This window comes from Thalassophryne amazonica, chromosome 13 (genome assembly GCF_902500255.1).
Source record: "Thalassophryne amazonica chromosome 13, fThaAma1.1, whole genome shotgun sequence".
NCBI classification, from domain to species: domain Eukaryota; kingdom Metazoa; phylum Chordata; class Actinopteri; order Batrachoidiformes; family Batrachoididae; genus Thalassophryne; species Thalassophryne amazonica.
The window spans coordinates 91,935,365-91,963,010 of record NC_047115.1 but is presented as its reverse complement, the minus strand read 5'-3'; the positions used below and the strand labels follow the sequence as shown (position 1 = coordinate 91,963,010).

Genomic DNA, 27,646 nt, shown 5'->3' with positions numbered 1-27,646 from the left:
AAATTGTAATCTATTAGACAAATATGATTCAAACCACCGCAGCGCAGTGCCTTTAATACCTATGGCATGCTCTAATCTCTGTAATAAAATTTTGTGGTCAACAGTATCAAAAGCAGCACTGAGGTCTAACAGAACAAGCACAGAGATGAGTCCACTGTCCGAGGCCATAAGAAGATCATTTGTAACCTTCACTAATGCTGTTTCTGTACTATGATGAATTCTAAAACCTGACTGAAACTCTTCAAATAGACCATTCCTCTGTATTCCGGGTCACCTGGTACATTTAAGGAACTTGGGAAAGACCAGCACAGGCTGATGGTGGTGTTACAGGAAAGACGCTGAAGTGAAAACCTTTATAAATTTGTTGGGGTCATGAAATGTATTTAATATAGTATGGCTGTTTTGTCAACTTTCATTAAAAATTGGGTGGGCAGATGCTTGAGGTGGGTGTATTCCAACATGCAGATACGCATTGTCATACATTTGAACAGAGTTACTTTCAAATGCTAACGACTTTTGTGCTTGATTTATGTTTGTAAATTGGTAAACTGCTAACTTATTTTAACCACAGTGTGAGTTTTACAAGTTAATACTTCTGTTGTTTTTTTAATGATTTTATTGCATAATTGGATGCTATTTACTGTACATTCTGCACCGTGCTTATGTCTCACATGAGAGCTTGCTTTTCTACATGTATCAAATTTTAACTAACAACCAGTGTAGAATTGTTTCTCTGAAATATTTACTTTCAGAAATGAACCTTCATGTCACATTTTGGCTCTCCTTTTCATGGAATGACCCAGATCTTAAGTTGGATCCATTTTTGTAGTAATATTTATATTGCTCTGTTGTAGTCACATTTTTTTTATTTTTTTTTTTTACTTTAGAAACATTTTCTGAATCATATTAGTGAAGTGTTTTACTCCTAGTGCCAATAATGTTATGTCTGTACTTCTTATTTCACTATAAGTGCACTGATCACTTAGCCACTGTATGGTGGCTAAGTGATCAATGCACTTGGTTTCAGTGCAGAAGGTTCCCAGTTCAAACCCCACTCCTGCCCTCCCCACCCATTTCTCCATGTAATGAGGACGGGCATCCGGTGTAAAACTTGTGCCAATTCAACACATAGATCCACCTCAGATTTGCTGTGGTGACCCCGAGCGCAAACAAGCTTTGCAGCCAAAGGGTCTTATCTTTACTGTTATGATTTAAATACTTGGTTCCCTTGCAGTTTTTCCCTGAACATAACATAATATTATATACTTAAAATTCAGGGACACCAATAATTCTGACCACGACTACAAGTGTAAGTGATATATTTTTTTTGCTGCTTTGCTTTAGAACTTGGTGTACCTTCAACTTAGTCGCACCACCGTGTTCATGGTGTGTTTCTATGAATGAGTTTGTCTGTCTGTGCATCTGTGTCAACCTGGCAGGGCTCTTTGCTCTGTTCTTTGTCGGTAGGTAGAGAAGGATTGACCCTGCCAGGCCCCAGGAGAACTGCCTCACCCAGTTGAGCAGGGTCAGCCGAGTATGATTTCCAACAGTTAAATGAAGGAGGGAGGGAGGAGTTTCCAAACCAACATTTTGCACCCAGACACATTGATGTGTACATGTGCACAATGTAAAAATGAAATTAAAATGTTACTAAGGTCCTCATTGTCTGGGAACATGTTGCACCATACCCTCCACTGTGGAACAATCTTGGCTCATGGATGGCAACCACATAGGCACATCACCATTTCATCATCACCTCTGAGAAGTAACCATCTACCTGCCACAGCAAGATGAAAGATGGATGTCCCTTTTTTTTTTCTTCAGACACTGGTGTCCTCAACATTAAAGCAACTGCTTGCCAGATCATATCCAGAGAACCATGCCACATGGTCAGAATGCGGTAGTTAACCTTCCCTGACAATGGAAGTGATGCTCCTCCTATGAGTCTCTCTAAGCAACCATTTGTTTGACACAGTCATTCCAACGGTATCCAAGGGATCTCAGAGGAGTGCTAGTTCCAAAGGCATCCAGTTGTTGCCTTATGTCACTGGCTGGCAACAAATTCTCTTAACCATGTCATAAGAAAGCACTAAAATCCAAAAGACTTGGACCTTCATTCTCCTGCAAATGTGTCAGCATCACTAAACATCTCTGTCCAGCTGTCACCACATCTATCTGTGTTTCAGAGGTTGACAACATGGACACATGAATGTCTGTGCAAATTCAACACTTTCACAGCATACAGATACACTTCTGATGGCTGAGAGTTCATTGAAAGCCTGGATTTTACCCTTGAACCAGGACTGTCACAAACCCAGATACTCCTCACTAGGGGAATCGCCCTGTCTGTCCATCCATCCCCCTGTCCATGAGTCAGTGGTTACAATGGTAACTGATCATGTGTAGCTGCATGAGGGGACAGTAATTCTGGTCTAACATCTTTTGTCTTTATCACACTGATATTACAAACTGAATGTGTATGCTCCTCAGTGCATAAACCTCATGCAGTTAAGCTTGAAGTCCCACTAAAGTTGTCGGCTTGGGGGCAAAGCGTTATACCAAGGTGTGCCAGTGTACTGTGAAGTTGCCAAGTCGGTGTGTTGCCGACCAGAAAGATGGGCAAAAACAACCATTTTTGTGCCATTTAACCCTTTGAGCCCTGAAAGGGTTTAGGGAATTTGTCCATCCTTCTTTGCGCATGTTATGGATATTTGTACCATGTCTTGAATCTGTACTTTGTTTTACTTATAAAGGTTTTACATCCTGTTGGTTAAACATGCACATCATCAACTAATGCTGTTACACATAAAACTTTACTAATCAAATAATGTAGCATCTTAGTAGAAGGTTAATTGGAGATTCTCATTTCCAGACACAGCAGCCAACATCTTGTCAAAGCCTCTAAATGATGTCATCTAACTACAGATGTTCTGTTAGTAAACCATATGGCAGTTTGTTAGTTTTAAACAAATGTTTCATTTGTGCCCTTGAGCAGTGATGCGCACTGGGAGGCTTTGCTGTTACTAATTTGTCAACTGGCAGGGCAGTAGTCATTTCAGAGTTTAGGAGTGGAAAATTACATTTACTGCCATGATTACACAGTTGGAAAACTTGATAAGAGTTTCTTTGCATGAATGAAATCATTGTCTATGAAACCTGTTTAACCTATTTACATTTGTCATGGAAAGTGAAGCATTTGGCACACGGATTTTAGAAAACAGTAATTATGTAAAGGCATTATTACTTGCAGAGGGTTGTTGTTAATTGATTATACCTCCCATGAAGATGTGCAGGAAGGGAAATAATTCTGGTCGGGGATTGAAAAGAAGAGATTTTTGGAATTTTGTCTTTAATATGGCAGCGTAGTCTCGTTTGAGGGTAGGCGATAAAGGGGTTAAATTAAAGCACATGTAATGCAATAATCCCATTTTCGGGGACAGCCCTGTTATCATTATTCACATTAATATCATTATCATCATCATTATTATCGTTACCATTATTCAGCTTGGGACTCCGACAAGGGCAGTCGCATCTCCTCCACATTCCCTTATCTCTGTTCTCTGCTTTAACCTTCAAGTCCCTACTTCACCACACTGTGAATTCCTCAAATTATATTAGATTCTGGATCTATTGGACTACTATTGGATTAACCATGGAATTGATCAGCTGGTCTCTGAACGCTATTGACACCATTTTTTTCTACAAGAAGGTCAGGACCTGGGGATGCTACCTGCCCAGATGGAACGTATCCTGCGGGCTATGTCCTCGACTCCTGGAGTTCCTGGTGTGTGGCATGCTTGGTGCCTTTCTCCATTGAGGACGTCGAGAATTTATTCATTTTTGGTCTCATGGTAGCAGGGCTGGTACTTTTGGGCTTATGTGCTGCCCTGATCTACCGGAAAATTGGCAAGACGACGGCATCAAGAACCACGGCCCCTCGTTTGTCCGTCATGATTAACGAGGTTGGCAAGGCAGTGCATTCTCAGACTACGATGACTCTTGAACTCAGACGCAAATTGGATGACATCTTGGAGCAGATGTGTGCCTTGCAGTTGAAGTTGAAGATTTCAGAGGCCGGTAAATATTCATAATTGGGATTTAGTTGTTTTCCCCCTGTAGCTGCCATCTTATCGTGGTGGGGGAGTTTGCTTATCCGAATGATCCTAGGAGCTATGTTGTCGGGGGCTTTGTGCCCCCTGTAGGGTCTCCCAAGGCAAACAGGTCCTAGGTGACAGGTCAGGCTAAGGGCAGTTCAGAACCTCCATGACCAGTAAAAAAAATCAAGGACTGTTTTGAAACAAGGTTCGGTCAGATCGGCACACAGAAATGATCACACAGACTGCATTTTGCTAGAACAAACAGGCGTATATTTATTCCCCACAAAAGCAGTTACATCAAACACAAGTGGTTGCAGCACATAAAATATCTCTTTCTCTCTTACCGTGACGCCTTTAAGGTGGAGAGCCAACACCTTTCGGTAGAGTGCGCTTGTCAACCGGCTGGGCGTTCGTACGAAACCCGCAGCAGACTCTATCGGAGCATGGCTCTGCCCCCTCTTTTCTAGTGTGTGTGCGAAGGGAGGGTGAGTGGCCATCTCAAACTCCCTGGCGCACATAATTCCTTTAATCAACAGGCATCAAAAAGGTATTTCCTCTTGCAAAAACATAATAACCCCAGCTCTTTACTCCCAGTTCAGAATGACCCCAGCATGCTTCACTCCCAGTCGTTAGTGGCTACAAAAACAAAGTTGTGCAATCAGTGTAATAATAACAAGTACATCATTAGGGTTACTTTAAGACAGGGGCAAAACAACATAATCTTTTCTCCACACATTCCACTCTTGGTGTTTTGCACCAGTCAATTTATGTAACCACTAGCAGATTCAGGTAATGCTGGACCTGCCATAGCATTTCCCACATTTCTTCTAGTGATTCACAAACAAAATTTTGAGTAATATAGTCTTGATTATACCTGTTCCAAACAATATACTCATATACAAAACCCGATGTTGTGGGGTCTAATGACATTGTATTTGTTCACTCCAAAAGGATCATGAATTAACAAAGTTAATTTCATCTCATTCGTTGAAATATTACCCATTCCACCTCTCGCCTTAAACGTATAACATAGATACATGTAAAAATGTTACAAAAAGTCATCACACATATTGCTATAATTAATATTGTCAAAGGTGGCACTAAGGTACTCCTGGCAGTGACAGACATCCCTGAAAAGATATCCCACCAATGATGTGCTGATGCTTGCTGTACTAATTTTGCCACATGTTTTACCCGGTCACTAGCTATCAATGTAGACACCATGAGACTGGAGATGTTGGACGTATGTGACTCTATTAATTGCTGAATTTCCGTAGATTGTTCCAATGCGCATTTGAAACGCTCCAGGGAAAGACTCCATGGGGAATGCAATACATCCCATTGTACCGAAGTCAGCCGACTCGATACAGAATAATTAGTCAAACGATATGTCCGGTTTCCCCAATGCCATAAGTGCACATTGTTCAGGCAGCCAGTAAACGGAACCGAAGGTACTTGTGAATTGTTTCTCATTGTTGCAACACACAGAGCATATGGGCCAATTTGCCACAACATTTCTCTTGGTGTTTCCCTGGTCCAATCACAAAGTACAACCTCTGAGTCGGTTAGACATGGATTGGCATATCCCATTTGCAGCACACAGGCCATACCTTTATCTGTGGTATCACACATTTTGGTATCAAAAGTCGTATTAGTTTTTGGTTCTAACCACTCTCCATCCATATGCAAGAACCAATAGCCATTAGTCGTAATTACCGGTAACACTTGATATTTACAAACAACCTTTGGTTGTGTCACATTGTACTGGGTCCAGTGTCCAGTACATACTGTTTATTACACTGTGTAAATTCTGGATGTAACTTTAACCATAAGGTATCAGTTATATTCCAAATCCATTTCCAATCATGATAGTTCCCTGTGGTAACTATACGCTGAAATCTTTCTCTTTGAGCTTCAGCATGAAGAGTTTGTATAGCACATGCTGTCCAATTTCCCATATGAGATAAATTTTGGAAGACATTAAATGTTTCATTCCATAATGCCAATTGCCATTTGAAATTCTTTTGCCACAAATTAGTATTTTGTACTTGCCCTACTAAGGCTTTAGGCATCCATTCTCCTACCTGATGGATTACTTGAGACGAATATTTCCCTGTGTTTGATAACATTGTTCTGGTCACTTCATTATCAACTGTGTTTGATACTCCTAAGACAGTTCCTGTTCCTCCTAATAGAGTGTCATACCACGCCCTTCGACGTCTTCTGCAAATTGGAATTTTTGGAAAGGTAACTTGCCAATATACCTTTGTTTTCACAGTTGCTTGTGCCAAATAGGTGTAGGTATCAATTAAAGGTGCAACCTGGGTTTGTGTTGCCTTAGCCTCTTTTGGTAGTACCCAAATTGGGTATCCCCAAGATGTCCTATTGTTTATGACAGTGCCATTTGCTATCCATATATTAGATTCTGCAGTAATATTCCATTGTGTACCGTTTTGTGTACCTTCACATTTATCAGCCGTTTGATTATATATACACACATGCACTGATGAATTAATAATTATCTTACACCCTTTAGTTATTACAGGTATATTCAGTTTTTTATAACATTGTCTACATCCATAAATGGTACAATCGCTACTTATATTGCCAAAGGTACATTTGTTATTGGGTTCACATACAAAATTATCTTGTGTTCTCTTTTGTGTGTAATTTTTCCAGGAAAGGGTCACTGTAGTCTGTTCTGTTAATGGATGTCCTTCAGTCATTCCCCAGCAGCTGGAGACCATGGCACCACCTACAAGGAGGAGTATGACCCAGCAGCCGACACCTCCAGTCACGAGGCCTCCACCGGTTGCCATGACGACGTCCGCCTCTTGTGTTCCTTGGTTTCCCGATCAACAGCTCCCACCAGGGCATTTGGATCTAAATTAAACAAGAGAACTAATCGTAGAATGACAATGATTAATCTTCTCTTACATAACACTTTGATATGGGCACATTTACCCATTTTTCTTCACCTTGATAGAGTATACTAACAGTTGCATCATTCCCTTGAGCTATAATTTCTGCCGCTTTAGGCGGTCCGTTAGGTTGTTTAACCCAAACTTTGGCACCTGCTTGATCTGAGGAACCAAAACCTTGTGTTCCTCGTGTAGTTATTACTACGGGTTTTGGTATCTCCTGTACCAACCCCATTTCACAGGGTTTAATTATTAATTGAGCAATTTTGTCCCCTTTGTTCAATATCAGGGGTTGTTCTCCAAACAATCTACAAACCACTCCAATTTCACCTTGATAATCTGCATCTATCACTCCGGCTTGAATAGTTAGCCCTTTGAGTGATAGACCACTACGTGGCAGGACATGCCCATATGTCCCTTTTGGACACTGTAAACCTAGTCCTGTTTTTACCACTTTTTTTGGTCAGGTACCAATGTAACAGTTGCCAATGTTCTCAAATCCAGTCCTGCTGAGCCTGGAGTTGCTCTGACAGGTAATTCCGCTTGTGGATCAATTTTCCACATTTTGATGCTGTCAGTAGTATGCTCTATCATTTCTCCTGAAATCATCCTTATCAATGGTGTGGATCCGGACCCTATAGGTCGATTGTTTAACTGATCCACTGCAGTAGTCAAATCCTGTTTCCATTGTCGCATTGTGCGATCTTTTGACAGCTTCAATAGGGTCTCTTTAAGGAGCCCATTCATTCGTTCTACTAGTCCCGCCGCTTGCGGGTAATAGGGAATATGATAAATCCATTCAACATGATGTTCTTTGGCCCACTCTTTTACTTTATTCCCCGTAAAATGAGTACCATTATCAGTTTGAACCTGTACTGGTCTGAGCTGGTCCCTGAATTTTTTCTGGATTGCCATGAATTAATGAGGCCTCCGCTCCTGTGTCCACTAAAGCCGAAGTAACTTGAACTGATTTAATCCAATAAATTTCCAATCGAACATAGGGCCTAATATCACTTGTGGACCATTGTGTTATGTCTCGGCGGGCCACAAGAGCTTGACCATTTTCCTAATCCTCATCATAACAATCAAGACTCCGGGAACGCCTTCCCTTATTCTTTCCTTTCTTTCTATCTTTCTTGGCCTTGCGCATAGCAGCTATGTGCACCATATCATCATCAGAATCCTCCTCCTCTTCCTCCTCAATGGGAGGGGAACTTGGCTTAACTCCTTTTTCTCCTACCTGCATGATCACCATATGCACAGCCTTCAACTCCGCCCACTGACTACTTTTTCCTTCTCCTAATTCTTCTAAAGATTGACCTAATTGTGGGTTGAAAGCTCCTGCTTTCCATCGCCTTTTTCCTGCTTGATATTGACAAGAACCATCCGTAAACCATGCTCGACTTCTCTCATCATCTGACAAATCATCCCATCTTTTTCCCGCTTTCAAAGGAGATTCCTCTAATGGTTGAACTTCAAAAGGTACCTCATCTTCCTCAGGAGCATCAGCTACTTGTTCATGCAGCAATGAAACCCCCTTTTCACCTGGTTTTACTCGCTCTGATAAATACCACTTCCATTTTATTACACTAGCCTCCTGAGCTGTCCCTATTCGGTGAGTGGTGGGATTACTCATCACCCATGCCAAAATTGGTATATGTGTCCTCATCATTACTTCATGTCCTACTGTTTGTGATTCAGTTTCAATTAACGCCCAATAACATGCTAAAAGCTGTTTTTCAAAGGGCGTATAACGCATCCCTGCATCTTGGAGTTTCCTCGACCAGAACCCTAAAGGTTTTCGTATCCTGTTTTGTTTTTGCCATAAGCTCCAATTAGCATAATCATTTAGAGCAGACACTTTAAGTTCTACTGGTCCTGATTGCATTTTTCCTAAGGACACAGCCTGCTGTATGGCTTCCTTTGCCATATCAAATGAGCATTGTTGTTCCTCTACCCATACAAACTCCTTTAACTGTCCCTCCAACTGTTTTACTTGTTGTTCTAATTTAGTCACTTTTTGTGACTTGGCACATTCTGACGAGCGAACTGTATCTGAAGTTAAAACTCGCTCCTTCCAAGCTTCTGCACAAATCCACATCATCTCATGAATGCCTCCCAATGGAGCTTTCTCTTTTACCTCCACCCGTTTTAACATCTCACATAAAACCGGTGGCGTTGCGGTGGGAATCGCTCCAGTCCACGGCCCAGGGCGTCCCCCACGTTTCCGTAGAAGCTGGCCTATTTCTTTAAAAGTAATCCCATCCCACCCCGGGACCACTTCTTCCTGTTGAGATGCCACCTCCGCATCTCCTTTTTCCTCTCTTAAAACAAGACATTTCTGTGTGTAGTCTGAGCGTCACCGTATCCTGCCGACAACGCCAAAAAATGTTTTGAAACAAGATTCGGTCAGATCGGCACACAGAAATGATCACACAGACTGCATTTTGCTAGAACAAACAGGCGTATATTTATTCCCCACAAAAGCAGTTACATCAAACACAAGTGGTTGCAGCACATAAAATATCTCTTTCTCTCTTACCGTGACGCCTTTAAGGTGGAGAGCCAACACCTTTCGGTAGAGTGCGCTTGTCAACCGGCTGGGCGTTCGTACGAAACCCGCAGCAGACTCTATCGGAGCATGGCTCTGCCCCCTCTTTTCTAGTGTGTGTGCGAAGGGAGGGTGAGTGGCCATCTCAAACTCCCTGGCGCACATAATTCCTTTAATCAACAGGCATCAAAAAGGTATTTCCTCTTGCAAAAACATAATAACCCCAGCTCTTCACTCCCAGTTCAGAATGACCCCAGCATGCTTCACTCCCAGTCGTTAGTGGCTACAAAAACAAAGTTGTGCAATCAGTGTAATAATAACAAGTACATCATTAGGGTTACTTTAAGACAGGGGCAAAACAACATAATCTTTTCTCCACACAAGGACCGAGACATTGCCCGGTATGGCGGAGCCGGGGCCCCACCCTGGAGCCAGGCCTGGGGTTGGGGCTCGCGCGCGAGCGCCAGGTGGTCGGGCCGTAGCCCATGGGGCCCGGCCGGGCTCAGCCCGAAAGAGCGACGTGGGCTGCCCTCCTGTGGGTTCACCACCTGCAGAGGGGGCCATGGGGGTCGGGTGCAGAGAGGATTGGGTGGCGGTCGAGGGTGGGTGGCCCGGTCCATGCTCACAGCCCCTGGCTGTTGGGATGTGGAATGTCACCTCGCTGGGAGGGAAGGAGCCTGAGCTTGTGCGGGAGGTTGAGAGATACCGACTAGAGATAGTCGGGCTCACCTACACGCACAGCTTGGGCTCTGGTACCCAACTCCTGGAGAGGGGCTGGACGCTTCATTTCTCTGGCGTTGCCCACGGGGAGAGGCGGAGAGCTGGGGTCACATTGCTTATTGCTCCCCAGCTCAGTCGCCATGTGTTGGAGTTCACTCCAGTGAACGAGAGGGTCGCGTCCCTATGCCTTCGGGTCGGGACAGGTCTCTCACCGTTGTCTTGGCCTATGGGCCGAGCGGCAGTGCAGAGTACCCGACCTTCCTGGAGTCCCTGGGAGGGGTACTAGATAGCGCTCCGACTGGGGATTCCATTGTTCTCCTGGGGGATTTCAACGCCCACATGGGCAGCAACAGTGAGACCTGGAGGGGGGTGATCGGGAAGCACGGCCTCCCCGATCTGAACCTGCGTGGTGTTCAGTTGTTGGACTTCTGTGCTAGTCACAGTTTATCCATCACGAACACCATGTTCGAGCACAAGGGTGTCCATAAGTGCACGTGGCACCGGGACACCCTGAGCTGGAGGTCGATGATCGACTTTGTAGTTGTATCATCTGACCTTCGGCCATGTGTCTCGGACACTCGAGTGAAGAGAGGGGCAGAGCTGTCGACCGATCACCACCTGGTGGTGAGTTGGATCCGCTGGGAGGGGAGGAAGCCAGTCAGACCTGGCAGGCCCAAACGTATCGTGAGGGTCTGCTAGGAACGACTGGCAGAACCCTCTGTCAGCGAGGTCTTAAACTCCCACCTCTGGGAGAGCTTCTCCCAGATCCCAGGGGAGGTTGGAGACATGGAGTCCTACTGGACCATGTTCTCCACCTCCATTGTCGATGCGGCCGCTCGTAGCTGTGGTTGCAAGGTCTCTGGTGCCTGTCGCGGCGGCAATCCCCGAACCCGGTGGTGGACGCCGGAAGTAAGGGATGACGTCAAGCTGAAGGAGTCCTACTTATCTTTGTTGGTAGGTGAGACCCCGGAGGCAACTGACAGGTATCGGCAGGCCAAGCGTGCCGCAGCCCGTGCGGTCGCAGAGGCAAAAACTCAGGTCTGGGAGGAGTTCGGGGAGGCCATGGAGGAGGACTATCGGTCGGCCTCGAAGAGATTCTGGCAAATTGTCCGACGCCTCAGGAGGCGGAAGCAGCTCTCCACCAGCACTGTTTACGGTGTGGGTGGGGAGCTGTTGACCCTGACTGGGGATGTTGTCGGGCGGTGGAAGGAGTACTTCGAGGATCTCCTCAATCCCATCGTCACGTCTTCCGTAGAGGAAGCAGAGACTGGGGACTCAGAGGCGGACTCATCCATTACCCAGGCCGAAGTCACCGAGGTGGTTAGAAGGCTCCTCGGTGGCAAGGCTCCTGGGGTGGATGAAATTCATCCTGAGTACCTTAAGTCTCTGAATGTTGTGGGACTGTCTTGGCTGACACGCCTCTGCAGCATCGCATGGCGATCGGGGACAGTGCCTCTGGATTGGCAAACCGGGGTGGTTGTCCCTCTGTTTAAGAAGGGGGACCGGAGGATGTGTTCCAACTATGGGGGGATCACACTCCTCAGCCTCCCCTGTAAGGTCTATTCCAGAGTACTGGAGAGGAGAATTCGACTGATGGTCGAACCTCGGATTCAGGAGGAGCAGCGTGGTTTTCGTCCTGGTCGCGGCACACTGGACCAGCTCTACACGCTCCATCGGGTGCTCAAGGGTTCATGGGAGTTTGCCCAACCAGTCCACATGTGTTTTGTGGATCTGGAGAAGGCGTTCGACCGTGTCCCTCGGGGCACCCTCTGGGGGGTGCTCCAGGAGTACGGGATCCGGGGTCCTTTGCTAAGGGCTATCCGGTCCCTGTACGACCGCAGCAGGAGCTTGGTTCACATTGATGGTAGTAAGTCAAACCTGTTTCCAGTGCACGTTGGCCTCCGCCAGGGCTGCCCTTTGTCACCGGTTCTGTTCATTATTTTTATGGACAGAATTTCTAGGCGCAGCCAGGGTGTAGAGGGGGTCTGGTTTGGGAACCACAGAATCTCGTCTCTGCTGTTTGCGGATGATGTGGTTCTGTTGGCTTCGTCAAATCAGGACCTTCAGCGTGCACTGGGGCGGTTTGCAGCCGAGTGTGAAGCGTCCGGGATGAGAATCAGCACCTCCAAATCCGAAGCCATGGTTCTCGACCGGAAAAAGGTGCTTTGCCCTCTTCAGGTCGGTGAAGTGTCCTTGCCTCAAGTGGAGGAGTTTAAGTATCTCAGGGTCTTGTTCACGAGTGAGGGATGGCTGGAGCGTGATATCGACAGACGGATCAGTGCAGCATCTGCAGTGATGCGGTCGCTGTATCAGACCGTCGTGGTGAAGAGAGAGCTGAGTAGGAGGGCAAAGCTCTCGATTTACCGATTGATCTACGTTCCGATCCTCACCTATGGTCATGAGATTTGGCTCATGACCGAAAGAACGAGGTCGCGAGTACAAGCAGCCGAGATGAGTTTCCTCCGCAGGGTGGCTGGGTGCTCCCTTAGAGATATGGTGAGGAGCTCGGTCACTCGGGAGGAGCTCGGAGTCGAGCCGCTGCTCCTCCACGTCGAAAGGAGTCAGTTGAGGTGGCTCGGGCATCTTTTCTGGATGCCCCCTGGACGCCTCGCTGGAGAGGTGTTCCGGGCACGTCCCATTGGGAGGAGGCCCCGGGGAAGACCCAGGACACGCTGGAGGGACTACATCTCTCGGCTGGCTTGGGAACGCCTTGGGGTTCCCCCGGAGGAGCTGGGGGAGGTGTGTGTGGATCGGGAGGTCTGGGCAGCTTTGCTTGAGCTGCTGCCCCCGCGACCCGACTATGGATAAAGCGGAAGAAAATAGATGGATGGATTTAGTTTTTCAAGTTGACCTGTTAAAAAGTGTTTTTCACTACTCAGACCATAACATTACAGGCTTATCAAGCCTGAAGGTAAAATTGCCGGACTGTTTTTCTCCAGAGGAATTTCTTCAGCCTGGGGATCATTTGGCTGTTTCTTATCTCAATTCACAAAGACAATAAACTGCTTTTCACAGAACTGACGCATGCTCCATTCCCTCCCCCTATCCCCCATCAACACCCCCACACCGGTCCCTGCTCACGTCCCTCCTTTCCCCTTCTGCGGGGGCGGTGCAGTTTTAGCTGCAGCCCCTGTTACTCCCCCCAAGCCCACCGCAACGCATCTCAGGGTTGCTGTGTGACCTTCACCAACTTGCCTCAATTTGGATAATAGACTTTTTCAAATTTAGTGCACATAAACAATGTCAAATGTGTATGTGCTGTCTTTAATTCTGATGTGTGCCATTATTATGGTAAACAAGTAATAATTGTGGACTAATTACTGTCTGAGGTAATTGGAGTGTAAACATAATTTCTCCACTGTGAGATCATAAAGTATATCATTAAATCTCGCGAAAACATACAGATACAACCTCTGTCATTTGCCTCGTCTTCCCTTCTCCACTGGGAACCGAAAAAACCTGCACTTTTCGCAACTGCTTCGGTGATTGCAGCCATACACATCTTTCCATGTGAAGTGATGCTGTGTTTGTGTTATGCAGTGGCAGGCTGTTCCCGGAAGTGGTCAAATCCCACAATTTCACGCAGGGGTTCAAGTCTCGCAGTGGTAACCTATTGATGCATCATATTGTGCTGACTTCATGAACTCAGCTCCTATACAGACGCTTTATGGGTTTTGATGAAACATGACATGTTGGTGGTCCATCATGTGAAGATATGCATCAAGGAAAAGTAGTTCCAGTTTGACATACTCAAGGGGAGGTGATGCAGAATGTAGATGTACAGTGATTGGCTTGCCAGTTCACCAGTAAATACTCAGTTTCAGTAAAACTCTTACCTGCCTGTCATCTGTATGCTGCCATTCAGTTTTTCTTAACTCCTGGGGGGTTGGGGGTGGGGGTGTTGTGTACTTGTTTCATTCAAATGTTCTTGACTACAGCATGTTAAAGAATTTAGTCTGTTTTCATAGGAGAGATTTGCTATACAAAATGGAGTTTTTAGATTTTATGTGACTGTTGCGATAAATAAACTCAAATTGTGAATGAGTATAGAATTTAAAAACATTTTACTGCTGTCACAATTATCGCATGTAACTGTGAGATACTTCATTAAGTGCACAGATTTTTTTCACTATCTGAAAACCTGTTTGTCCTCAGTGTGTCGATGTGACATGTCAAACATTGCAGCGTGTGCACATCTACTACGACTGTCCTTCTAGAAGGTGTGTGAGCTCTGTGATGGCAGATAGAGTTGACACAGGAATAAATAGATTCTACTCCCAAAGGTGATATCTAAACAAGGATGTGACTGATCTACACTATGGTGAAGTTCAATTTATCTCTGCTGCTTTGAAGTTGATACAAGATGATGAGAGTAATTGTTTATTTACATTCTTTGAATGTGATAAAAGGGAAGACACAAATATAGGTGATAACATCAGCGAGTTCCAGATGTGCACTGAACACGAGTGTGGATGTTTTCTCTGGTTTTGAAAGGAATGCACATAATGGGGTTATCAAATCCACCAAATTGGTGTCTTGGTGTTGTGAACCTGCTACAGTGCCCGTAGGAATGTACAGTTCTTCAAAATAAGAGGAATGTGTTTAAAAAAGTGAGTAAAGCTCAGACTCCTGACAATAGCTCTTATTTCCAAATCATCAAATTTGTCATTACTTTATGGAACGTAAAGAAAAAGGAATATAAGGCTGTTCAAAAAAATAGCAGTGTCTACATTTTTACATCCACCAATGAACTTGAAGGGGGTAATGTTTTTGCCCTTGTGTGTTTGTGTCAAAGCTGCAGACACTGGGTGGCTGGACACAACTGCAGGACAAACAGACATAGATGTATAAGAAAAAGGCTTTATCCAAAAATCACTGATCAAGGTACGGTACACAGAGAGGCAGTTGGCATGGCAATGGTACAGATAATTGACAGGCTTGGGTGTGGTCATTCAACAAGCAAAGTTCACAAAACACAGTGTCTCAGTGATCAGAGGGCAAGACAAAGGCTAGGTCCAAAAAACAAAGCAGGGTCTAACACAGGCTGGCAATCAGGCAAAGGCAAAAAAAAAAAAGCTGTGACAGAGATGGTGAGGTGCAATGAACTGGCAGTGAGGAGGTGAACAAAAAGGACTTAAATAGAACAGGAAGTGATTGGCAAACAAGCTGCACCTGTGGCGAGAATGATCTAGAAAGGGGCGTGGCTGGAGAACAAAGGTTGTGCACTGTGCAAGATAGTGAGGTGGAGACAACACAACTTGGAGTCATGAAAAAACAGATACATGAACAGATGCCAAGACCTTGAGTGAATAGAAACCCAAAGCAGAAAGAATCAAAGTGAAAAACACAGACAATGGCAGGGAACAAATGGAATGAGGGAGAACAGAGCTCAAGGAGCAAACAGAAAGCGATGGCAGAATAATAAGTACTATGAACAGAACATGAGAACTAAAAAGCAACCATCAGATAAGTGTACATGAGAAACTACATGGGAATAGATAACTACCCCAAACACACCAGCAAGCGAGCGTCAACAAGATTAACGTTATAGAGTGGCCAGTCCAATCCCAACACCGTACTCCAATGGAAACCTTGTGGGGTGACATAAAAAATACTGTTTCTGAGGAAAAAACATGAAATGCAGAGGAACTGTGGAATGTAGTCCAATGGTCCCAGGCTGGAAAACCTGTTCACAGGTGCCAGAAGTTGGTCGACTCCATGCAACACAGATGTGAAGCAGTTCTCAGAAACAGTGGTTATACAAGTAAATATTAGTCCAGTGATTCAAAGGAAAGATAAATCTTCAAGCATTTTTCAGTTTATACAGTAAATGTTTGAGTTTGTAAAGAAAAATGCAGTCACTGCTAGTTGTGAACAGTCTTATTCCTTTTTGTTCACTTTATGTAAAGTAAAAAAAAGGACGCATTTTCTTCATGTTTTGATTTGGAATGGAATGTGTGGTGTTCACAGTGCATTTGTATGTATGTAAATAACAGCTTTTATAAGGATTTTGAGCTTTACTCACTTTTTTTTAAACACGCTGCTATTATTTTGAACTGTACCATCAATTTTTACTGTACGTCAGGCTGATAAATAAATAGGTAAATAATGAACAAAAACATAAATGCAACACTTCTGTTTTTGTTCCCATTTTTTCATGAGCTGAGCTCAAATATCTGAAACATTTTCTTTATACACAAAGACCTACTTCTCTGAAATATTGTTCACAAATCTGTCTAAATCTGTGTTTGTGAGCACTTCTCCTTTGCTGAGATAATCCGTCCCACCTCACAGGTGTAGCATATCAAGATGCTGAGATGGTACGTCTTATTGGCAATTATTCTTTTATTTTTAAAGTTTATTTGTTTAATCCTTTGATTCATGTGCAAGTCTGATATAAATAGTTGCTGGAATTATCATTATGTAGGTTGCACCTGAGTATAAACTGCAGGGTCTCCCAAAGTAGTAAAAAATAAAAATGCAAGTTATACTCCGGAAAACACTGTAGTTATGATTTAGTGTTTTGTGAGCCATTTATTTTTAGTTATTGTGTTTGTCTGAACATAAGATGAAACCCTCCTTTTTTAAGACATGATTTTTGAGGAAAATACTTTCTGGCCACTCTGCCATACAGGCCTGATTGGTGGATTGCTGCAGAGATGGTTGTCCTTCTGGAAGGTTCTCCTCTCTCCATAGAGGAATGCTGGAGCTCTGACAGAGTGACCATCAGGTTCTTGGTCACCTCCCTGACTAAGGCCCTTCTCACCTGATCGCTCAGTGTACACGGGCAGCCAGCCCTAGGAAGAGTCCTGGTGGATCTGAACTTCTTCCATTTAAAGATTATGGAGGTCAATGCGCTCATTGAGACGTTCAAAGCAGCTGAAATGTTTCTGTTCCCTTCCCCAGATTTGCACCTTGAGACAATTCCGTCTCTGAGGTCTACAGACAATTCTTTCAACTTCATGCTTGGTTTGTGCTCTGAGTGTCAACTGTGGGACCTTATATGTAGTCAGGTGTGTGTCTTTCCAAATCATGTCCAGTCAACTGAATTTACCCCAGATGGACTCCAAATAAGTGTCGAAACCTCTCAAGATCAATTTTAAGCTTCATGGCAAAGGCTGTGAATACTTATCTACATGTGATTTATTTGTTTTTGTTAAAAAAACAAAACAAAAAAAAAAACCTTTTTTTCACATGGTCATTATAAGGTATTTTGTGTAGAATTTTGAGGAACTAAATGAATTTCATCCATTTTGGAATGAGGCTATAACATAAAGTGTGGAAAAGTGCTGTGCGCACTTGCATGAACTGCTGATACAGCTGGAGCGGCCAGCCATGTCAGAGCGCACACAGCACAGGGAGCTGCCTCCCAGCTGCTGACTAGAGACTCACTGACGGCAACAAATGACGGGCTCATTGCACAGTGACACATTGGTGTGTGCGCTGAACTGACATGAGGTGTGGCCGCAACAGCAGCAGCTGTGGAGAACTCTGGACGTCCCAACTGGGGAACACATACCGTGTTTGGATGGACATGACCTAACAACTGTCCACTGTGACATGCATGTGTCTGCTTGCTGTCCTCACGTGGACATACATAAAAACGTATCGCTGTTGGGACTGGTTGAAGCGGCGTGCACATTGACAGGCTGCCCCAGGTGAAACAGACCGTCACATCATAACACCCAGCGGGCGATCTGAATGTCACATCACCCACGTGAGCTCTGTTCCACATGACGAGGTGTTTGTCCTGTGGCGCGCTGTTCATAGGCCATGCGTGTCAGGCCGGACACGCCGGGTTCTGCAGATGTGGACATAAGAGCGCAATGGTTCATTCATGTCATGTCATGAGTGTACGTCTGTGACCATGGGTCATCTACAGAGGAACAGACAGTTCATACTTGTATTGTTCGCTCGATAAGAGGGATTCAATAAAATGCTGTGCTTTTATGGTGTGTGGTTTTTATCTTTTTTAAAATACGTTTATCTCCTTGTTGGTTTCAGTCATTTCACATACCTTTTATGGGACAGCGATGGTAGCGCAGTGGTAATGTTTCTGTCTGGCAATCAGAGCTTTTGTAAATTGCAGGTTTGAATCCCACGGGTGGCATGCATTTTTGCCACAGCAGCTGCGCATTGTTCCACATGCTCCAGCTGCTCTCACTGTGTTCCCGCTGCAACGGTTTCGTGCATGAGCGTGCACAAAACCCGTCACAGCGGAATCGTTCACTCCTGCCCGACCACGTGTCCCTTCTGACATCTGCTCAATGTTTTTGTGGTTCGCTCATACAAGTTGATTCACCCTGATTTGTACTTATTCATATTATGTGTGAAGGGGCCCTTAATTTGTGTATACTGTGTGGCTATGACACCTAAAATACATCTTCTGGGCAAATATCACAGCAAGCAAACTTTTTTTTGTGTGTGTGTGGCAGGAACAATTGACATATTGTGTCAGTATGGTAGAATGAGGACATCGCATCATGATGGTGGCTCTACATTATGATTTTGGTTAGCGATCAGTGATGGACATTTGTGTGTGGTAATTATTGTATTTTATTACTGAAGCACTGCTTGTCAGTTAACACAGGTCTCATGCTGATGCTAAAGAAAAGAAAGATTTCATGTTTGCACAGTCATATCAGTACCTGAATAAATGATATATGAGGTGCATGTCAAATTAAATGGTGTCACTGGCAGCAGTTGCGTCCTTTCTGGCACAGTTTTTTTTTACTGTTTTTTAATTCCCCTTTGTGAAAAGTGAACACTGAGGATAAATTTGATATGTGCCACCGCACATATATATATATATATATATATATATATATATTTTTTTTTTTTAATCTTCCCGAACAGAACCGTTTATTTAAAGCAATGGTAACTGGTTAATACTGTTTTTTTTTTTCTTTTCTTTTCTTTTCTTGAAAAGATTTCCATTTACAATGACCCAGTGAGGACGTCAAACTCCATTAATGTTCTCGACCCAAACATTGATGGCATTAACGCACTCTGTCCGTTTGCAAACCTACAATAAACTCAACAGAAGAAAATGACTTGGTGAGGTTCACTTCGGCCTGCCGTTTATTTTGGATTTATTTTTGTTTTGGTGGATCAAATGGTATTTATTTTTGTCATGACCAGACCATTAAAGATACATCAGATGGCTGAACGCTGGCAGGTATATATTTCAACTTTTAAAATAAATTATTTTTGTTGTTTTTTTTATGGGGGGAAAAAATGCTGGAGTTCTCTGGTTCAGGCTGAGAAACACCCAGAGCAGACAAACATCCAGGGACTTCTTTAAATACACTGCATTTCTTCAGTAATTTCCACGATAAGGAATTAAAGTAAAACCCCAATTCCAATGAAGTTGAGACGTTGTGTAAAATGTAAATAAAAACAGAATACAATGATTTGCAAATCCTCTTCAACCTATATTCAATTGAATACACCACAAACTGAAATGTTCAAACTGATAAACTTTATTGTTTTTGTGCAAATATTTGCCTGCAACACGTTTCAAAAAAGCTGGTACAGTGGTATGTTTACCACTGTGTTACATCACCTTTCCTTCTAACAACACAATAAGTGTTTGGGAACTGAGGACACTCATGATTGGGTATAAAAGGAACATCCCCAAAAGTCTCAGCCATTCACAAGCAAAGATGGGGTGAGGATCACCACTTCGTGAACAACTCCATGAAAAAAATAACCCAACAGTTTAAGAACAATTTTTCTCAATGTTCAATTGCAAGGAATTTAGGGACTGCATCATCTACAGTCCATAATGTAATCAGAAGATTCAGAGAATCTGGAGAACTTTCTACATGTAAGCGGCAAGGCCAAAAACCAACAAGTAATGCCCGTGACCCTTGATCCCTCAGGCGACATCTTACCACGTGGGCTCAGGAACACTGACAACCATTGTCAGTTAACACAGTTCGTCACTACATCTATAAGTGCAAGTTAAAGCTCTACCATGCAAAGCGAAAGCCATACATCAACAGCATCCGTGTCTTCTCTGGGCCCGAGCTCATTTGAAACAGATAGACGCAAAGTGGAAAAGTGTGCTGTGGTCTGATGAGTCCACATTTCAAATTGTTTTTGGAAATCACGAATGTCGTGTCCTCCGTACAAAAGAGGAAAAAGACCATCCAGATTGTTACCAGTGCAAAGTTGAAAAGCCAGCATCTCTGATGGTATGGGGGTGTGTTAGTGTCCATGGCATGGGCAACTTACACATCTGTGATGGCACCAGTGCTGAAAGGTAAACCCAGGTTTTGCTGCCATCCAAGCAATGAGTTTGAACATTAAATATCTTGTATTTATGGTGTATTCAATTGAATATAGGTTGAAAAGGATTTGCAAATCATTGTATTGTTTTTTTTTTATTTACATTTTACACAATGTCCCAACTTCATTGGAATTGAGGTTGTATTTCACAGATGTGGTCTTCCAAAACAAGAACATCATGCTGTGATGATGAATCCAACTGGAATGACATAATGGGTCAGATTAAGACTTTATATTTACTCAGTGTGTGAATGGTTTTAATATTTGAAACAGTCGAACTGTACAAATGCTTACGTGAGGACTGTAGGTTTAGCTGCAGATCCAGTCAATGGGCAGGTACTTCAGGCTTCTCTGTGAGGCAGAGAGCAACACAGCACCGTGTCTTTTAAAAATACAAGAAACACACTGCTTGGCTTTAAATACACAATAGATCTACTTTAGGTGATCAGCGCAGATCCTCTTTCTCTTAAGACTTTATTTTAATCAGTGTCCTGTTTTGAAAAGCTGTCTGCGTGTCCCACAGCTGAAAAGCTGTTTTCAGTGTCCCACAGCTGACATGGAATGTTATTGACCGGTTTGAGAAAGTTACATTTTTGTTCTAACCTGTTCAGGAATGTCAGTTTTGGTTTGGAACCTAAAACTGGAAGAATTAAATTATCTTTTTTATTCGGAACAAACCAGTGGGGGAAAAATTCTGGTTCAAAGCCCTGCCTTGGACGGATAAACTGTAGAGAAATGTTTGGTTTTAATTGATATCTTTTCACATGAATTGGTGACCTAAAGAATTAACTGCTGTTTTCTCTGTTTCTTCCCGCACTGCACTGCCGCCTCCCTCCACAGTTCCGGAGATTTCTTTGTGATTCGCCATTAGAGGTATGTGTTTCCTTTTGCCTCTTCATAGTACAATAAAGTATATTTTATCATGTGGAGATGTTTATACGTGCAGAGCTGTGTACCTTTTCCTCAGAAAAGACAAAAGTTGTGGTGGTTAAAAAAAATGCTGTCATAGATGAAGAAGGGAACTATAAATCTATAAAATGGTCCAGTTCTTCTGTATTCTAAAACAATCAAGAGCAGATCAACAATAAGCTGTTTTGGCCACTACATACTTACTGTATCTACCTCTTTTCTGTCTTATGACTCTCTGGCTGGAGTGAAAGGGTTAAGGGATTGGGGAAGAAGGTTTTGTTTCATTTCAGAGGAGGTTTTGTTTAGTCCTTTCTAAATGAAAAGGGGGTGTTGAGGGATGAAAATGGAGCAATATGGTGTCCAGATTGCATTGCGACTTACTTCAGCACAAAGCTTTCCGACCACTACTTTTCTCTGGCCTTGACCAAATTCAATATCAGCTGTGGGCAGCAGTCTGACACCAAACCAGGAGTCTTAATTGCTTCTGTTTCTACTTGAAGTTTTGAGCAAAAAGACTTCTTAATAAAAAAAAAAATCAGAACTCCAAAAGTAGCTGAGCACTAACACCTGGTTTTCATGAAATTATGTTCAGGAATACATGGTAAAGGTTTCATAGAGATGAATAACTGTCAACATACATAATCCATTAATGGTTTGAAAATGCCAGTTTTTAGCAAAACCCGTGAACATGCCTTAGAAAAAATGTTACTGTGGAAGAATTCTGGCAATGCTATAAACAAAGAAAAATATATTTTCATATCAGAACACATAACTACTTTGGAAACCAAATTTAATGTCTTTATCTAACGTAGCTTTGAAACAGCAATTTGGAGAAAAATAGTGTATGTTTGTTTTCAATTTTCTAGCCTTTGTCATTCCCACATTGTGACACAATAGTTAAATTTGCATTGAATTTATTAAAATTCAGTTTGTGGTTAAAGTTGGCCCCAGAAGCTAATTTGCATTTGTTATAGAAGCAGAAGATGGAAAACAATCGAATTTCAAAGTTGGACATAAATGCATCTGCTAAAAATTAAAATTTTGATTTACTTTATTTTGGGCAGCACAGTGGATTAGTGGTTCGCACTGTTGCCTCACAGCAAGAAGGTCATTGGTTTGATTCCCACCTGTGGTCTTTCTGTGTGGAGTTTGTGTTTTCTCCGCGTGATTGTGTGGGTTCTCCCCGGGTGCTCCGGCTTCCTCCCACATCCACATTAAGTGGATTGGAAACTTTAGATTGTCCGTAGGTGTGCGTGTTGGTGTGAATATGTTTGTTTGTCTATATGTGGCCCTGTGACAGACTGGTGTCCTCTCCAGGGTGTACCCCGCCCAGTGGTGGGCACAGCTAACCAAAAGGTTAACTTTGATTACCGTTAAGCCGCTAACTGAAAAGTTATCTTTTTTAAAGCTAAACCGATAAACCCCTAACAAATTTAGCGGAAGTTACAGATAAAAGCAAAACCGATAACTTTCTGTATTGATTTCAGTACACTAGCAGCTACTGACACAACAATGAGCCAGCACTTCTGTGTCAGATTAGCTTTCTCTCAGCCAAAGAGACCTTGTGACCGAGGAGGAGGAGGAAGAATAAAGACAATTTCTCTTTACACCATACAGACTTGCTGGCATATCACGCAAGTCAACAGGCATACAGTTTTAACTTATGGTTAAAACTTTAACCAAACCAATTCCAGACAAGTTATTTAAATTAATGTCACATCTGGTGTTTTATAAAGTGAAAATATCAGCTATATGTTTTAGTTTTAAAGTAATGCACTCATTTTGAAGGTTTTAGTGTTTGGACACATGTGCTGCAGTGCATTATGGGTAAAGTTTCACGATAGGAGAAATGCATTGAAACACTCTGATCAGGCTGCACTTTAACCGCTGCACACGGACAACAGCATTAAACTCCTTGTGTATTGTGCCTAAAACTCTTGTGAATATATTCTCTGGGTTTATAGACGTTGTTATAGTGTTTGTTTTATGCCAGAAGCTCAGGTTGTTCGTGTCATTCTGGGGGAAAGTAAAGTTTGCTCTTTAACGTCCCCTCACGTGATAAACCAAAGATCGTTTTTAGCAGTGATGTGTTACTAGTTGTCCCGTTTGAGTAGCCATTTGGCTGTTGGCTCCAATATGCCCTACAATTGAATTTTGGAAAACCATGTGATGGTGAACCAATTCTGATTGGACACTCTCATTGCGCACATCATCACACAGCTTCTATGAGGAGTACAAAGATGGTGGACGGTGGCTCGAACGTCCATGGAGTTAACTTTTCAGCAAAAAAAAAAGTAAGTTTCAATCTCATGTCATTAAAAGTTATTTATAATTTATACAACGACGTTGGCCCCAGAGGGTTAAGGACCCCTTTCCCCTTCTTGACAGACCAGCAGCCACCACTCCACTTTACAGACCATGTAATGTGGAGTTGCATCAGGAAGGGCAATCGGCATAAAACTTGTGCCAAATCAACATGCAGATCCACCTCGGATTTGCTGTGGCGACCCCGAGTACAAACACGGCAGCAGGTGAAGGGATGTACTATTTACTCTGTGTGGCACTTTGTAAAGTTCTAGCTTCGGTTGCTACATTGATTAGTTACAGCACCACATACAGGCCTGGCATATATACTACAGCATTTTCAAGTGGTTTCCCTGACTCAATGGAGATATTTCTTGAATGAAACATGTTTTGAAAATGACAAAGAATAAGATTGTATAGGAAAAGTTCAGTTTCAATGTGGGCAAGGCCTTAAAAACATGCAATGAAATTAAATGAGCCATTATTTTCTTGGAGGTGCTATGGCTAATCCAGTTGGAGCTTCAGCACCCCCATGGTGCTGCTCCTGATGTACAGTCTTGCATTTTTTTTTTTTTTTGAGTAATGCCAACGATGAAGATAGCTTTCTGCCATCTTCTTATACATTAAATAAATCCGATACAGCCTTGTTGATATGGTGACGTGAAACTAACTGATGACATCTGTAAGAGGCCCGTGGTAGTACGTGTGGTCAGTATGATGGAAGACTGCACAGCCAGGCATCGCTGAGCACATAGCAAACCTGCTAAACTGCAGCCATTGGTGGACCTGTTGGGTCAGGGCAGTTACACCAGCAATTAGACGCAGGATGGGCACTTATAACAGCCACTTTAATAGGATTGAGGTCCAGGAGTGCTCTTACAAAACCTGGCCCCCACAGTCACTCTGTGGTGCCGTGTGGACTCCCTCAGGTCTTCGCTAATGAACGTCATTAGCGTTTATAGGAAACAAGCTTTTATCACCTCATCGACTTTGGCAGCCAGGCACACTTAATTACACTGTAATGCACATCATATCAGCACGTCTTCAGTGCTTCACTGTCTCCAACTGTCAGACCGTTAGTTTTGTCTCCACCCACCCAAACTATTTGCATTACTACTCCAAATGCTCTAATTTCAGAGTTATTATGCGTTACTTTCTGCACCAGCTCTGTGTGTTGGCCTCCATCTGTCTCCAATCAGAAGGCTATTAAAATACACACTCACCACATGGACCTGCATACTGTGCGGTTCATCAGCTCACATGCAAACGTTACATTCTGAGCACAGGCCTTCTGTTAAACTGCCTGCCTTTTGACTTCAACCCTGCTTCGCCCTGATGCCGAAGTTACATTAGGCATCTTGTGCTCACATGACAGCACCTTTGTGTAAACCACATTAATGACCTGGCTGACAGTACCTTGCATATAGTGTGTGTGTCTGTGTGTGTGTGACAGACCAATAGGGCAGCACAGTCTCATTTGAACCCTGCGTGATATCGCAGGATTTGATCACTTATGGGGACCACCGGTCCTGTTGTGTAACATACGAGGGCTGTCCGTAAAGTATAGGTCCTTTTTATTTTTTTCAAAAACTATATGGATTTCATTCATATGTTTTTACGTCAGACATGCTTGAACCCTCGTGCGCATGCGTGAGTTTTTCCATGCCTGTCGGTGACGTCATTCGCCTGTGAGCACTCCTTGTGGGAGGAGTCGTCCAGCCCCTCGTCGGAATTCCTTTGTCTGAGAAGTTGCTGAGAGACTGGCGCTTTGTTTGATCAAAATTTTTTCTAAACCTATGAGACACATCGAAGTGGACATGGTTTGAAAAATTAAGCTGGTTTTCAGTGAAAATTTTAACAGCTGATGAGAGATTTTGAGGTGATTCTGTTGCTTTAAGGACTTTTCACGGTGCGAGACATCGTGCAGCGCTCTCAGGCAGCGTCATCAGCCTGTTTCAAGCTTAAAACCTCCACATTTCGGGCTCTATTGATCCAGGACGTCGTGAGAGAACAGAGACGTTTCAGAAGAAGTCGGTTTCAGCATTTTATCCGGATATTCCACTGTTAAAGGAGATTTTTTTAATGAAAGACGTGAAACAGGCTGATGACGCTGCCTGAGAGCGCTGCGCGACGTCTCGCACCGTGAAAAGTCCTTAAAGCGACAGAATCACCTCAAAATCTCATCAGCTGTTGAAATTTTCACTGAAGACCAGCTTAATTTTTCGAACCATGTCCACTTCGATGTGTCTCACAGGTTTAGAAAAAATTTTGATAAAACAAAGCGCCAGTCTCTCAGCAACTTCTCAGACAAAGGAATTCCGACGAGGGGCTGGACGACTCCTCCCACAAGGAGTGCTCACAGGCGAATGACGTCACCGACAGGCATGGAAAAACTCACGCATGCGCACGAGGGTTCAAGCATGTCTGACGTAAAAACATATGAATGAAATGCATATAGTTTTTGAAAAAAATAAAAAGGACCTATACTTTACGGACAGACCTCGTATACACAGCATAACGTCACACGGACAAATGGTGTATTATTTTGTTTTTGGCTGCAATCACCAAAGCAGTCGCAAAAAGGTTTTTTTTTCTTTTTTTTTTTCCAATTCCCACTGGACAAGGGAAGACAAAGTGAGTGGCAGACGTTGTGTTGGTAAGTGTTAGCCTACACAGCTAACCAGAGTAACTACGTTCTTTCGCCTAGAAAACTGCCTCAACATGTTTGTGCTCCGAGTCATAAACAAACCACAACACATGTCCACTTTCCCACCACATCGTCACTTTTTCTTTGCATTTTCACTTTGTTCCTGTATAATTTGCCCAAAATCCCATTGAAAATGCCATAATTTTCCCCCAAGAAGTAGAGAAATTACATTATATGCGTCATATTTTACCCCTTTAGTGCCCGCCCCCAAACGAGACTACGGTGCCCACTTTCCAGGTATTTTCACTAATGATACATGGGTTTAAATTCCTGTAAGTATACTCCCTTGAGTGTTTATTGGCTCCAAAGTTTTGTCCTCCCATTGTGTAGATGCTCACCGCCCCCAACATCCCAACATCGTGTTTTTAAACTTTAAGTAGGTACATCAGTTTTAGAAGTACTTCGTGTTTGTTTTTTTTGTTTTTCTAGAGCAGAAACTTTAGAAGTTGCCCAACTGATGAGCCAAATGACAGCAAAAATTATTCTGCGAACTTGATCACAAATCCATCCATCCATCTTCTCTACCCGCTTACTCCAATTAAGGGTCACAGGGCTGGAGTGTACCCCAGCGGTCATACGGTGTAAGGCAGGGTACAACCAGGACAGGACGCCAATCTGTCGCAGGGCCACATATAGATAAAGACTTTCACACCCGTACATAACCTTTGGATGTGGGAGGAAGCCGGAGCACCCGGAGAGAACCCACACCACCACGGGGAGAACATGCAAACTCCACACAGAAAGGCCCCAGGTGGGAAGCGATCCCATAACCTTCTTGTTGTGAGGCAACTAGGGATGCACTAATCCCAATACCAGTATCTGCCGATCATTTACTTATACTTGTAATCATAAAACTCCTCCAATACTAAGACACCTGATATCCCTTTACAGCAGCGTAATGGAGGATATTTACGCACACACTCCATAATTACTGAACTATAAGCCGCTACTTTTTCAGACATTTTGAACACTTGCGGCTTTAATGTAATTTGTAATAGACTTTCATGTAATTTATAAGTTGAAATACGTCCATCAATGCTATCCATTGATTGGCTGAAAGCCGTGGTCCTCCTGCGGAGTAAATTCACACACACAGTAAATAAAAAGGTCTTACCTGTGCGTTTCAGTGGAATTCATCATCACA

The 27,646-nt window shown here is 43.3% G+C and overlaps 1 protein-coding gene and 1 long non-coding RNA gene across 4 annotated transcripts in view; one reads left to right on the top strand and one right to left on the bottom strand.

The window, feature by feature from the left end:
* The window catches only part of LOC117522911 (arginyl-tRNA--protein transferase 1), a 243,334-nt gene that overhangs the window by 78,783 nt on the left and 136,905 nt on the right, over nt 1-27,646 (top strand). For all 3 annotated transcript variants that reach the window (XM_034184337.1, XM_034184338.1, XM_034184336.1), the window contains one exon: nt 21,423-21,455. In XM_034184337.1, coding sequence (XP_034040228.1) covers nt 21,423-21,455 — 33 coding nt within the window. The remainder of the gene's footprint in view (nt 1-21,422; nt 21,456-27,646) is intronic.
* On the bottom strand, nt 968-17,420 carry LOC117522913. Its single transcript, XR_004564369.1, has 3 exons — nt 16,410-17,420; nt 12,291-12,295; nt 968-981 (listed from the first exon to the last, which is right to left on the bottom strand). It is a non-coding gene; the product is annotated as an uncharacterized LOC117522913 (long non-coding RNA).